We start from the raw sequence: 15,259 nt of genomic DNA on the forward strand, positions 1-15,259 counted from the left end.
TACACTCCAGCTATATCAAGGGGGGGCTCTGCCATCCAACCCCATCCTCAACCACATGTTATTGCTCTCACTAGGAAAACTGCTTTGGCCACCCTGGCTTTGGTGGGCACCACATCAGACACATGTGAGTCATCTTTCAGAAGCATTTTCCAAGTAATTAACTAATGCCACCTGCTTGGCACACAGGTGGTCACAGGGAAAAAGATGTGTTCATTCCCTCCGCCAGTGACAGAGCACTGCAGTATATGGACAAGCCATGCAAGTTCACCTTTTGCTAAGAAAATTATTAGCGTAAGCTTTCAAGGGAAGCAGGTGAGAGAGAACAGCATTAGGGAGAGTCTAAGAATTAATGGTAGGGCCATTAGGTAATATTTAAACAGCAGGTAAGACCTGAGCAACTGGGGGTTACATTTGAGCAGGGGGCAGGCCAGTCTCCTTAGTTTCTTTTCCTGTCTGGTGTTGGACCACACCAGCAGCTTAACGTTGAATTAGTGGGAGTATTTCACTTAACTATTTAAATCTACATTAACCTCTTGCCTCACTGTAGCGGAGGTGTTGGCAGCGCAGCAGCAGCTTCTGGAAGCTCTGCTTCAGTTGCCACCAGAAAATCGCTAACACAGAACAAAGCCATTTCCCGGAAAAGTGAGGTTGAGATTAATGCTTAAGGCTTGAGGGTTTATGAAGCTTTATTTGTAACGGTGAGAGAGATCCCTGGACAAAGGGTGCCAGAGAAGAGCAAACAAGAGATTTAGAGTGATTTAAGAAACAGGGAAAAAAAAGCCCGCCAAGGCCATCATCGCCCTTGCTCCGTGTGGCCACACCCTGCCGCGCTTTCCCGAAATGACCTTTGGCTTGTGCTCCTGACAATAGAGCTGAGTTTCCTGCTCAGGCACTGGGACCTGCCAGGATCGACAGGAACCACTGACTCTGCGGTCTGCAGAAACGGGAAAAGGGAGAGAGAGGAACAAACAGCTTCTCAGTTAACACAAGAGCTGTCAACACCAGACAGCGTTGGGAAGATGAGAAGATGAACTCCAGTAACAAAGCGGTACCAGAGATTTTTTTAAGATATTACAGGGAGGCACAGAAACAGCTTGAAGCTGATTCAGCAGAAATAACTGACTTCAGAGAAAAAAGAACAGCTCGTTTCCTTTCTTTCCTACTCTTGATTTCGTTTCTGCAACATTCGGTTTCCTTTCATCACGTCTTCCTGTTGGTGTTATTCATACTGAGCATCCGTCACGTGTTGGGTGTCAATAACATGTTCCTGGTTAGACCGCATCGCCCAGACACTGGTGAAGTTCGTGGCGTGTTTTCTCAAGATGATTCTCTCTTCTCAGCTGTGTAATTGCGCCGACTTTAAATGGCATTAAACAGCAATAAACTGGAAGAGTGCTCCTCGGGCTGCTGCTCTGCTCCCCACTGTGGCTGTGGCCACCTGGGGACCTCTGGTCCTGCTCAGTGCAGCCATGGCAAGAAACAGCTTTGGTGGCTGCTCTGGTAGAGCAGCTCCCCAGAGGCCTGTGCTTCCCACAGCTACACCACTTTATTTAAGGGAACTGAAACAAACAAACAAAAAGGTCAGAGCTCACTGCTGGCTTGCAGCCACAATGGGCTTTTTTCTGCTGGGCCCCTGTTGTGCAATTTTACAGTTGGCAGTGCCCACCACCGTGTGCTGCTCCAGCCACAACGGACTGTGATTTTTCACACAGCAGAAAACAAAAGTCCATCCTACAGTGCTGCTGCACCAAATATAAACTCTCCAAGACACTGGAGGCATATGAGTGACTCATCTGTCAGTCAACTGGCAGCTCTCCCAACACTGTGCAACAATCACAAAGTCACAAGGGCAACTTTATAACTCCAGCTCCAGCTTCTTGCAAAAAGCATCATCTAGAATTACAGCAAGCGCAGGTAAGTGTGTCCTGGCATGTGTCAGCCAGCGACACGCCGTGCGGGCACGGTGCTGCCATGGGGAGGATCCAGCAGTGGGAAGGAGGCCCTAAGTCGCAAACGGCACTTGATACGGGCCAGCTCATTTCCCTACGGCTTGTTTGAGGCCAAGGTTACTATGACCTTGCGCACAATAACGGCACTGTGTCAGGAGCATCTCCTGGCTAACAGCAAGCAGACCCATCCTTCCACGTCTTCTTGCCCACCACAAGCTCACCCCATCCCTCATTTCTGCTTGTGCGAGCACACCCCATCCCTCCATCTCTTCTTCCTCAGCACAAACACAACCCCGTCCATCTCTCCTGGACCACCACGAGCACTGCCCACCCTCCCATCTCTCCTTGCCTAATGCAAAATCACCCCACTCCTCCGGCTTTTCTTGCCTAGAAGATGCAAACCCCCATCCCTCCACCTCTGCTGGCCCACCCACGCCTCCATCTCCTCTTCCCTAAGCACACCCTGTCCCTCTGCCTCTTCTCCCCCAAGCGCACCCCGTCCCTCCATCTCCTCCTGTTCCAGCACGCCCAGTCCCACCATTCCTTTTTGTCCCGCAGCGGAGGCGCTGTCCGGGGAGGGCCCTGCCCCTGCCCCTGCCCCTGCCCCTGCCCCCGCCCCCGCCCCCGGCCCCGCACGGCCCGGGGCTCGCTCCGGCACGCCGCCACCTGCCCGCCCGGCGGGGGGGCGGGATTCCCGCGCACTTTCCTCACGTCACAGCGCGGGGAAAGCCCCGCCGCCGCCGCCGCCGCTCTTAGAGCCGCGCTCCGCCCCTCCCGACCGCATTCCGTCGCCGCCACCGAGCCGTGCCGTGCCGTGTCCCGCCGTGCCGTATCCCGCCGTGCCGTACCGCACCCGGTCACCGCGATGATGATGCCCGGCAAGACCCTGCGCAAAGCCGCGCCGCCCGCCGCTCCCGCAGGTACCGGGTGGTGAACGGAGAGGGGTGGTGATGGTTGGTGGGACACACACACACACACACACGTTTCTCCGCCCGGGCCGCTGCCCCTCCGGCTCCAGCACCGGAGCGGGGGCAGCGCCCGCCCGCGGGATGCGGCCGCGGTCGCCCGTGTGGACGCGAAGGGGGTACAGGCGTAGTGGGGGAGGGCATAATATTGGGGGAAAAAAAATGGAAACAAAAAAAAATTTACAATGTTGCTGAGATGTCCTTAAAATGAAAAGCGAAGGCGGGTGGTTGGTGGGGCGGCGGGGCGGCTGGTTGATGGGGCGGCCGTGCGGGTGGTTGGCGGGGCGGCCGTGCGGGTGGTTGATGGGGCGGCCGTGCGGGTGGTTGGCGGGGCGGCCGTGCGGGTGGTTGATGGGGCGGCCGTGCGGGTGGCTGACGGCCGTGTGTGCGCCCCGCAGAGCGGGAGGCGGCGGCGGAGTGCGCCCTGCAGCTGCGCAGGATCGGCGACAAGTGCGACCTGCGGCAGAAGATCCTGAACCTCCTGAGAAAGCTGTTCTGCCCGGAAACGTGAGCTCCCCTCGGACACGGTGCTCGGAAAAAGCAGGGGAAGACCTTGGCTTTGTGGATTTGGAAAAAAAGAGACTTCATTGACACGGGAGATGAAGAAAGCTCTTTGCGTTGGATTTTGCTGCCAGTAGCCGCTGGAGGATGTCTGTCAAAACATGGTTTCTTTGAAGAATGTTACAGCAATATTGGCGTGTGAATTCCAGGTCAAAAAAAAAAAAAAAAAAAGGTAGTTATGGGCAGAGCCCCTCACCGTACAATGGGGAGACTTGGGGCAAGACAGAACTTGCCCTTCAGTCTGGTCCGAGAAGACTTCCAGGAGCCTGGTTTCCCCAGTCACTCTCTGGTCCTCATGCCCCACAGCCGCCTTTCACTAAGGAGCTCAGATCACCTTCGGGAAGAAACAAAAAAAAAGTGTCATTGTCTTCAAACTTGTCATCGAATATCACAAGTAAAGCTCAGTTTCTGACTGCTCTTGTTTTCTGAAGCACAGATTCTGCTGGACACGGGTCTGGTGGTGGGATTACGTCATTTGTTAAGTAAACAACTATCTTTATTGAAAGGTTATTTGTGACAGGATGTTGCTTTGTGGACTAAAAATTACAATTCTATGAGTTAACACGATGTTGCATAGTTCTAGTCTATATTATATATATATATGTATATATTTGTATATCTATAATATATATATAAAAAATATAAAAGTGCACCCCATGTGTAGGAAACGGGTATTTCAGAGAACTATTAATAAAATGCTACTTGTTAGGGTCATAAAATAGTATGAAAAAATGTTCAAACTGTGACATAAAATACGTGATAGTAACTAGAAGAAAGCATAAAGCTTTCTGATAATAAAGGAAATACTTCATACAGCACAGAGGGGAGCATACTTTAGTATAGCATTATGTAAGACATATATATCTCAATATATATTACACAAATACAGATATTGAGGTATGTATGTTTGGTGTAAGGATTCTTTTGACATTAGAAATAATTCCTTAAGAGCAGTACAATGCTGCTGTGTCTATAAGTAATAAAAATAACTCTTCAACAGAAGTAGATCCTAAAGTTGAATCCGAGCTGAATCTCAAGTTTTCTTGAGAATGTTGTTTATTCAAAGAAAGCAACTACCTCTCTTTGAAGAAATAATACCAATAGAATTGAATGTTACAGCAGTAACAGGAAAGTAGCCTTGGATTTCTGAATGTTTATCTATACTTCTATACAAGGTTCTTCCCTTGTACTTTATTTCCATTTCATTTCATGGCAACCTTATTTCGGTTCCATAATGCCGAAGCCGCTGTAGCACATCCAGTGGATGGTGATGTGTTCTGCCTGTCTCACTGAGCGGTTATTAGCTCCGGCTGGCTTCGAAGGAGCTGAATTAAGAAGGGGATTGCCGTCAAGGCAAACAGTAACAATGCTGGTCAATTCGTGTCAGACACCATCCTAAACAGTATTTATTTCATGGGTGCAAGCTAGCAAGAAAATGGCTAAAGCTGATCATGTCTTGTAGCTACCTCTTAGCTCTATGGTCAGAGTTTTTTCTCTTAACTAACCTGGTGTGTAAGTACATTTGCATTGCATAAGGCTGTGCAGTTGCACTTTCTGAATTCTGGTTCTGTTCAAATAATGTTTTTTCCTGCCTTGTAGTGAACTCTTGTTTGTGTTCATAGGTAACTTTTCAGTTGGCTCTCCTGAATCCGTCTTTGCAGAATTGTCATTACATGGCTCTGGTCACTGTCCCAACCGTGTATGGCTGTTACTTGTTGTCACTGATTTTGCTAAGCAGAAGCTGACTGACTTTGCCTCCTTTCTGCATGGAGTACTCAACCCTGTCCCAGTGCCGTCACTGGGAGCTCTGCCATCGGCTTGAGTCACACGCACGGTTCCCTCCTCCTCTAGGCCGGCTAATACCTTTTCAGTGAGAATATAATGTTTCAAGAATAGTTGTTATTTGTCTCAGTACTGCAAAATAAAGTGTTTTGCTGTCATGTACAGAGGTCGTTTTTTCAGGTATTAAAAAGTAAATGCAAAGAGTTTCTGTTGGGCTAAACACCAGCTCCCAGGCTAGCGCAGCGTGCATCTTGGCAAAGCTGCTTATCAAAGGCAGCCCTGACTTCAACAGAAGGGCTCTCGCTGTGTGTCCTGGGCTTGGTGGAGTCTTGGAGTCTTCACCAAGGACACTAAACAATTATTGTGCCTGTCTGGGACTCTCAGGAAAATTCAGTGTTAGCATTCACGTTAGTAGCTGAAATATATTTGAATATGTGTTCTGCTCCATGTACGTAGCTTTGAAATTCACTAGGAAACGACCTGTGGGCTTCATAGAGCCTGCCCAATTCTCAAGGCCTTAGCACACATGAATGTTATGCAAAAAGGGTATCCCCATAAATGCATAGTCACAGGAATATCTGAGTTAAGTATCAGTGCAGTATTTTTCTGTCTAGATATGCAAAGACTATTTGCTTTTTGTGAAATATTTTTATGCTTCTCTGAGCATCATCAAGAGTACTAGCATTCACCAAGAGCTCAGGAAAAAGACCTAGGTCCAAGTGATCAGTGCCAGTATATGAACAAGTGGTTGCTGATGTCCTCCCTAGGACTCCTTTTATTACCACTGCAGAGGATCTGCTATATGAACATGGGATCATATTACACAAATTCCATCCATACTTCAAGTCAGCAGGCACACATGAGGGCAACAGCAGTGTCAGTAGGTATGCATTGGGAAATTAGGCTTTTACTTCTGCCTTTAAGAAGAACAAGATATAACCATATACTTGAACTTCAAAATGGGACCCTGAGACACCCATTCTAGTATTTTTCTAGTAATTACTGCCCACAGAATAGTTGGGTGGTGTCAGGGGCTCCATTAATTCTGCCAGAAGTTTTGCAGCTTTGAGGACTAGAGTCCCTGGGGATCAGTGAAGAATAGGCATCCAAGTTAAGGCTTTTGTCTCGGATGCAGGCAAAAAGGATCATGGAGTTTCACCAAGATCAGATTTTTACTTTCTCCAAAGCTTGAAGTTGGAGTTTTGGAAAAAGGTGAAAAGATACTATTTACTGCAAGGGAATAGCAAAGGGATAGTGCAGAGCTTATTCTTCATCCCTAAAGCTGAGAATCAAAGATGTGTCTGTGGAGAGGAGACCCTGCAATCTTCACCTGCTATGCTTGCACATCAGCAGGCTTTCCCCTGACTCATCGTGCTGCTGCTCCCCAGCTCCACTTGCAGGGAGCACCTTGGGGGAGGCACGCGTTCCCAGTGTGAGGACGACTAAGTGCTTCCTGGCCAAAGGCTCTGGTTTCTAGTAAACAAAAAATCCCAAGTAGAAGCAAATCCCTGTCCTTTCCCAGTTAGCTACCAGCAGAGGCTTGGAAGAGCTTCACTTCAGGGGGCATCAGCAAAGCGGTCCTGAGAAGACCCATCACATCAGCCTGGTGCCAAGTGCTACCACAGGTGCTGCACAGTGCATTTTTGCACAGCTCCAGCAGAAAATAACACTCATAAGACTCATCAGCCTCGTGAAAACATCCAGACACCCTCACCCACTTCCTGCTGGAGCCTGGCCACTCTCCAGCCAGGTCACTGCCAGAGCATGATGCCTGTGACCTGCTCCTCCCTAAAGGGCAAGGGAAAAGAAAATCCCATCACTGGGGCACGGCATCACTGTCTGAAAATGCCTGACTCACCTGCATGCACCTGATATCAAAAAACCAAACTAAATCCACCTGCTGACGCAAACCGCCGCAGTTGCCGCCCCGTAGCACTCTCCATTAACCACAGCCCGTGGGCACCTGCCAGAGCAACCAGTGCAGCTCCGTGTTGTGTTTGCAGTGCGCTCACCCAGGCGAAAGCCAGCCCGGCGTCCTTGGCCAGCTCATGCTTTCACACCTGAGACGGGATGCACAAGCGGTATTTCCTAAACAAATTGCTAGACAACACCTCCCTCCTCCCCTCTCTCCCCACGGGATGTTTTTTCAAGTCATCTGAAAAACAATGTCTCATGCTGCTCATTATTTTTAGCACACACTGCTGGACGGGACTAATTTTATTATTTTCCTCCCGTTGACACGAGGTGGTGCGACGGCATGACATGCAACCATAGAAGTGCAAGGAGGCTGGACAGGAAGGGCTGGGGATATGATGTGTTGTGTTTTGGTCTGGCAGGGTTTTCCATTAAAGTAGATGACTGTCTGATGGCGGGACCATCAGTGAACAACAGTCCCGAAAGCTGTCGCAGCTGTAAACAAAGTGCGTCACTATATTGTCTGGACGATGGCGTAAGAAACCACGCCAAGGCTGCCCTTCCTTCTCACGCATGGTCTCTTTGCAATGCAAATCTCACCAATCCGCAAGCCCTCCGAAAGCGTGGAGGCAGATGCCACTCCTTTAGCAAGAGCAGACATCCCACGAAATGACAGCGACCTCAAATAAACCTGTTTCAGCCATTTCATCTTACAGGAGCTTTGGAATCATTCTCTCCTCTGCAGGAAAGGGCAGCGGGAGCACCACTTGGCTTCGTTCCTCCGGCTCCTCCATGCTGCTGCAACCATTTGAAGGGCTAAAGCACCTTTCTGCAGGGAACAGGTCAGCTTGCAAACCTCAAAGAAACCAGTTACCGTCAGCAGCACTGAATAAAGCCAGTGAAGAGGCCTTGGAGCTGCCGTCAGGATGCTGGCACCCCTGTGTTACCATCATGACACAGCCGCAGCGCCTACCTGGGGGGCTCAGAGCCGAGGACAGCCCCAGGATGGCACTTATCACCAGGCTTCTGTGCCTTTGGGCTTTTGCCTGTGTTACCATGCTCTGTCCGGATCAAGGTACCATGCTTGTGCCTCCTTGATCCTTGTGGGATCAAAGCTGGGATCACAGCCACCTTTGCCACTTGCTGCGTGGCAGCGATTAAGGGCAGATTTCTGCTTGCACCTTCCACTTCGTGCTCCCAAAAGGGATGTGACTGAGCCGTGACAAAGGCATGAGGCCACATCCAGGTCCCTCCTGCCTAGGATCCAGAATCAGGGAGGTAATTTTTTTATGACAGCAGCTGGGCTTTTCCCAGTGTCCCCGTGGCATCACCAGCACATCAAGGAAATGGCTTTGCTAGGTAGGGAAAAATCCAAGCAAGTACTGCTTCAGATAACTTGTTTACTCAGCACAACAGTATCAGTCTGATTCAGCTGCACGGTGAGGTGAGGCCAGCGCGTATGGGACTGTCAATGGAAAGGCCAAAAGGTTCTGGTTTTAATATTGGCTAACTTCAGCAAATACCCTGACTGCCGGAAAACATCCTTCCAGTCACGGCTTTACGAACTGCAGGATGGAAGGGCAACTCCTTGTTTTGGGGAATAATGTTTATTTGCATCAAATGTTTCTTATGATCATTTAATGAGAGGGATTTTGTATTTTTAAAAGGAAAAAAGCTTTATAAATTATTGCAGTCATAATTAATTTGCAGTCTTTTAGCTGCGTCAAGTGCTTTGAGGAACAAGACTACAAGAAAAGAGCAAGACACAGCTGGCTTTTTCCATAAACACAGAGTCCGAAATGGGCTTTTGCCAAGGGCCAGTGAAGACAGTCTGGTTCCAGCCATAGTCCTCAACAGGAAGAAGTGACTCCTTTACCAGCAGCAGATATCAGCCCTAAGTAATGCAGCATCACTCATTTTTTGGGCACCTGTTGATATGGGGGTGCTGGACGCAGGGTGGAGGTGCTGCAAGAGTGCTTCTATGACCCAATATTGCATCAAACTACTGGACCAAAGCTTTGAATCTCCCAGCCCAGGGCAAAGGGAGGGCACGGGGCTGCCAGTGTGGAGACAGTGGGGCGGACATGCCCCCGCAGCGATGGCTGGCCCTGGGGCTGAGTCTGCGTGGCCCTGGGCACCAGGAAGTGCAGCTCAGGGATGTGGCCTAGGAGGTTTTGCTTTCCCTTGTCATCGCGGTCATATGCTTCCCTGCGGCTTCATTTCCCTGCTTGCACAGGCATCGCGCCCAACCACCGCACGCCCCGCTCCTGCCCGGCCACCGGCTCCGGGCAGGGCCATGGGGAACCTCTCCCCAAGAGCTCTCCTTCACATCACGCCCGCGCGGGGACAGAGACAGCAGGCATCAGCCGTGGGTTAATTGTGGTAAAGTGGCAGTTTTGACACATCGCAGGAAATACAGGTGAGGTTTTGGAGCCAAAACCAGATCCTGTTTGGACATTCAGTTGCATTGAGTCATACTACCAGGGAATAGGAGAGTGGCAAAGACATAAAAAAAATGAGAAAGAAACCACAGCTTTTTGGGTAGAATGACAAACCTGATATTGCAAACAACAAAGTAAGTGTCTCTACTTTTTCATTTAGATCTGAGCTCTGTATGTTAGCATTAAGGGAATAAAAAGAGCTGCGCCCCAAACTGCAAACTTCTCATGCTTTTTGTGCCAAGTTCCCCACTTGCCCATGCCTCAAGGCCTTCAGGAAAAGCCCAATCCCCGAAACACAACTGAGTTAGGTGAAAATTAAATGTAATTTTCTACTGCTTCACACATCTTAGTGGATAAATGAAGTCACATGTACTGATCCATTTATGGATTAAGTCTGTTGTGTCTTCTCTTTTTTGTATTCCTCTTTACTTAGCCACTGCCTGGGGCAATTAAGATTTTAATTAAAGACCGATCCTTGTAAGAGCCAGGCTGCTTTGAGGCTTGAGCCCTGTTGACCCCAGCTCACACCACGTATTAGGAGAAGGAGGTAGGACAGACAAGAGGATGGATACAGGGGAGTCACTGAAAAAGGGGAGAGGGGCTGGGCTGCCCCAGCACTAAAGACAGAAAGGGAGAGAGAGAAAAGCAGAGGAGAACTTCATGGCTAAAAACGTTTTTGCTTTTCCCTACACAGCCCTGGTGGAGAAGCCAGGCCCCAGCTCTGCATGCTGCCCCACGCCTCCCCATCCATCCCCTTCCCACGCTACTGGTTTCACACCTTGCACAATCTCATCTGTGCTACAGCACAGGCTCTGTAGCGTCCTTCATTGTGGCTGTTTGCAAGGGAGAGGGACATGGGGAAAGGGGGTCCAAGTGCAGATGGGGGACTGGGATACCGTACAAGCTCCTGCTTTTCCCCTCCAGCTCAGGAAAGGGCTCCAGTGCCCGCAGGGCAGGCCAGAAGCCCGATGCACCAGTCTTTCCCACAGGGTGATTCAGCAGAAGCGCCGGGGCTTTTTCCTCCTCACGTGACTGGGTCGCTTGCACCCTTGTGGCATGGCACCCAGAGAAGGAAACCGAAAGCAAACACGGCGGCTTCTGTGGCGTGAGCCTGGGGACAAGGGAAATGCCCTCTGCGCCACCGGCACAGGAAAGCAAACACCTTCCTCTCCAGCCGAAAAGCCCGCCCAGCCCTTTCGTGCAGCGCTGTGCACCAGAGGAAACAGCGAGGTTTGAACGGCGTGGCAGCAGAGACACGGGCGAGTGCCATGGCAGAGGAGAAGGCAGGACTGCACCGTGGCGTGAGCCAGGCAGGAGTTTCCAGCCGCGCTGCTGCTGTGAGCGCCCAACCCAGCACTCGAACACGGAGCAATGCACAAGGGCTTGCAGCGCGGATAGGAGCACTTAACTCACAAGCTCCTTCCTTCAGCTCAGCCTACCCTGCAGCAACTAGCTGACACTTCAGTGTGCTGCCAGGCAGTGCGGGATTTTGGGCACCTCCGGCATTCCCCACGTCAGAGCAGCTGACAGGTGGGTGTCCAGATCGTGCTTTCCAGGCTGACATCTTTCTGTGAGGCAGGGTTGCTTCCAGATGCCATGCAGTGACGGTGAAGCCAGCTGTGTCTGTAAAAAGGTGGACCTCTTGATGAAAACTTCACCAGTTTGGAGGTTATGGCCTCCACCTCCCGCTACGAGCTCCACCGCAGCTCCACTCCGTCCACAGAGAGGTCACCTCTAGCACCCAGCCCATACCGCTGGCTCACTGCGGTTTTGGATAGGAGCTTATCCCCAGGGTAGGTGGGAGACAACAACAAATACCAGCCTAGAACTAGTTGTATATACACACTCCCTGCACATACAACCTGTTGTCTCTTCAAGGGGTGGGCAGGAGGTACAGTTTATAGGTGATGCACTCCAGGGACTGCTGCTCATAATGAAAACTCCACATTTCACCTTTGCCATGTGCATTGTCTTTGCAAAGGGCCAGGAAAAAATAAAATACACCTTCCCAGACACCAAAGCAGGTCCTATAACACACCTTCTAACACTTCTCAAACACTTTAATCCTCTTCACACTGAAGGACAGTTCTTACAGGGCACTATTTTACTTCTAGCTTAGATGCACATCTGGACAACGTTAACACTTAGTCCTTGACTGTGCTCTCCAGGACAACTGCAATTGTCCCTGCAATGCCAGTTCCAACTGTGGACCAGACAGACTTTGGTGTAACAGAAATAAATATCTAGAGGAGTACTAAGGATACCATTTATTTTCAAAATCACTAAAAAACCCAAACGAAACAGTTTATGGCGATACAGATTTACATAACAGAGACACCAAATTGAAAAATTGTACAATCTATTTCATGTTATTGCACTCACTTTTTAAAATATACAAGGCATTTAAAACTGTTTTCATTAAAAGAAGTTTTATTTATATAAATAAAAGTGTAGATATACAATATCATACAATAATTGTATCAGCCTAACACACAAAAGCTACCTAGAGTGATATCCCCAATTTTTTCTACTCTACTCCTCATCAATATTTCCACTTGTACATTTACATACCCTAAACGTAGAAGCAGGCAAACACTCCTATCTGGGAATAGTTCCTTCAGATTTCAATAAGAACCACAGCAGAATGTTAACTAGGATTAATTTTAAGTGAGGGTCATTAGAAAATATGAATCACTCAACAGTTTCTTAATATTTATCTGCTCTCATATTATTTTTTTTTTTTAGCAAGAAAATGGTCAGATGTTGTTCCCTCCCTAATTTAGGCCTGATCTCACAGTTTTTAGTACAGATGCAGCCTCCACAGAAGCTGGAAAGAGCTTCTAGGTACAAAAAGATGCAGAATATGTACTAGCAGTATCGCACCAGAACCCACTCTCGTATCCAGGACGTGCATCCTGAGCTGCCCTAGGCCTAGAAGCTGCAAAGCCCTCCACCAGGCCTCCGCCATCTAGGAGCAAATTCACCATATCTGCAATGCCTTTAGGTTCCTGGTGAAGAGTTGTGGACCAAGTCTGTAATTTCATCCCGATTTTTTGGTCTTCTGAGATGCAGCTGCGAGTCTCTGGAGAGTCACCACTCTCCTAGAGCTTGGCCAACCCACCAGCATGGCAAAGAATCACCGTGGGGACCGATATGCAAACAGCAGGGCCAAAAACGCTCATGAACCTACTGAATACTGACAAACTAATGCAAAGCTCTCTGTCATTTGGTGCAATAAGGCTCTCAGAAAAATAACATTTACTTTGACAGGTGCAAAACCAAAGGTTCACTACATCTGTTTGGTCTGCCCATCCTGTTTGTAATAAAGCAGACCCATATTGCGTAAATCCTGAGGCTTTTATGGGGAATGTCACCCCAACAGACACATCAGGAAATGCTACTATAACCATATCAACACTGGTAGCATCAGTAAAGATGTTTCTTGTTCTTTCACAAAAAAAAGTATTTTCCGGAACAGAAACAATCAGGGTTAAATATTCTTTTTCTTGCTGTAATGTTAGTAGAGAAGTGTATCAATCTACCCATAGCAACTATTTGACTTAAAACATTAAATCTACCTTTTAAATTATAGCCACTACTGAATCACACACAAAAATCCCCGTCTCTTTGCTGTTACTCAGCCAACACATATTTACGTGCATGTAAAATAAAATACTGAACAGTATTCGATTACTGAAAAACGAAAGCCTTCTAAATCACCCACAACGAACAGTACCTGCAATTAAGCATCTGAAAATATTCACCATGTATCATCTTAAAGACACCTCAAATTAAGTTTAATTTACAAAATGAAGACTCTACCTCTGAGCTCACACCGGTTTAGGAGCGAGGGAGACATACACCTCCCTGCGTTGGAACGTCCAAAATTTCAAACCGTGGACTGAAAAAAAACCCGCCGTTTCCTAAAACACAACTGTGATTTACCACATTAAAGTAGCAAAAAGTCAGTACTGCACTTGTACGCATTATACGTATACAGGTATGTATTCACTACGCTGCATTAAATTCCACATGCATTTTATGTATCTATTATACACGCTATTACAGTCAGATTTTGGTCATTCCTGAACAAGGCCTCACCGTTTAATTGTCATTGCCAAATATTTCCTCCCTGTTCTTCAGCAAACATGCAGGAGTAACCTCTTTTATCCCAGCACAGGCCTGCACCCTCATTGTGGTCCTCCGACCCAAAGTGCTGCATCCTCCTGAAGCCTCTCCCACCGCGGAGGTGACTGGAGGCAAGGACCGGTCCTGACGGAGCGGCTGAGCTTTGGGGTCATGGAGGACCCAACTCCACAATCATTTCACAGCACTGAACCTGAATCAATTTCAACAGAAATCCTGCTGGCAAAGCAGCTGGAGGACTATGTACAGTATTGCCTTTCCCGTAACCAAAAGTTACATCTCTCCCTGGATTCACGTGCTAATGCGTCACTGAAAAAGAATTAAATCTATTCATTTTTAGGCAAACATTGCTCAGCTCTTCTGCTCGCCTGGTCTCTTGCCTCACAGAACTGAATTTTCCTCTGCACACCACGAGTTGCCATCTGATGAAGCTGTCACAGAAATGAACCAAAGTGAGTGCTCCACTCACCTGGAAGCAATTGCTTCAAGCACTGTTGAATAAATGTAAATAAACTGAACCACCATATGACCTTAGGGTGAGGCCAAGCGACAAGCCCAGATCATTTTGTAACAGCCACGCAGTGTCTTGGCTCACTACAAAGGCAGGTAGCACCTCGGATTTGGAGCGGCTCCAGGCTGAGAGCTCTCTGCCCTGGGCACGCTGGCTGTGGAGCGGTCTCCAGCCTACTGCGAGAAACAACCTGAGCACTCTGAACAAACAACTTGTTTGCAGCTGAAAAGGACACCGGCCCATCTCCCCCTGTATCTCTCTTACGTTGTTTAGCTATCCCGGATGTAGGAAGAGTAATAACAGAGCCTGATCCCTTGCACCCATACACTCTCCTCCCAGGACAGCAGACTGTGAGTAACACTCAGTGGCACAGCCTGCTACCGACACCTCCGCTGCGAGTGGAGGCGAGAAAACCCAAACGAAGCACCTGCAGCATTGCAACTTCTTCAGTTTTGCTGTATCTAATACCACGGTTTCTCCCGTCTCTACCAACAGTTTTCAGTTGCACCATCCAGAACCCTCAGCATCAGCACGTTCCCGACGCAGCCAGGCACAGTTGTATCTTCCACACACATCCTCACCCACTCTCACACAAGCAAAAATAAATAGCGGACAGGAGACAACAAAAAAGAGCGATTAAAAGCCATCACAAATATGGCTAGTTCAGATTTAATCTGTTATTATCCCCATAGTTAGGCCACCATTTTCCAACTTGAGTGTTTCAAGTCAGGCAGCCTTAAACCTCTTGCAGCTGAATGAAAGCAGCCCAGCTTTCAGTCATACTCAGCGACCGCTGAAGTCTCTGGGATCCGCAAGTGCTCAGCACCTGAAATTATCCCTCTTTTAAAAATATATATATTTTAAAGGTGCCTAACGTAAGAAGCCTAAATTTGAAAATTCAGACCCCAATTTTCATCGCTCCCATTTTAATCACAACTAACAACTCAGTCTACACCTCGGTGGACTCATTATTCGGACATTGTTTTCTTG

General features: G+C 48.5%; 1 protein-coding gene across 1 annotated transcript; it reads left to right on the plus strand.

Moving 5' to 3' along the window:
* The first annotated feature begins 2,817 nt into the window (after positions 1 to 2,817).
* Positions 2,818 to 3,425, plus strand: PMAIP1 (phorbol-12-myristate-13-acetate-induced protein 1). Its single transcript, XM_086629928.1, has 2 exons — positions 2,818 to 2,869; positions 3,313 to 3,425. The coding sequence occupies exons 1-2, from the start codon at positions 2,818 to 2,820 to the stop codon at positions 3,423 to 3,425; spliced, it is 165 nt and encodes a 54-aa protein (XP_086486054.1).
* Positions 3,426 to 15,259: the final 11,834 nt, after the last annotated feature.

The sequence above is a fragment of the Tauraco erythrolophus genome, chromosome Z (assembly GCF_009769465.1).
Source record: "Tauraco erythrolophus isolate bTauEry1 chromosome Z, bTauEry1.pri, whole genome shotgun sequence".
NCBI classification, from domain to species: Eukaryota; Metazoa; Chordata; class Aves; order Musophagiformes; family Musophagidae; genus Tauraco; species Tauraco erythrolophus.

Coding starts and splice junctions, on each gene's coding strand:
- PMAIP1 (XM_086629928.1), top strand. CDS start 2,818: ATGATGCCCGGCAAGACCCTGCGCAAAGCCGCGCCGCCCGCCGCTCCC. Junction 2,870..3,312: donor GCCGCCCGCCGCTCCCGCAG/GTACCGGGTGGT, acceptor TGCGCCCCGCAG/AGCGGGAGGCGGCGGCGGAG.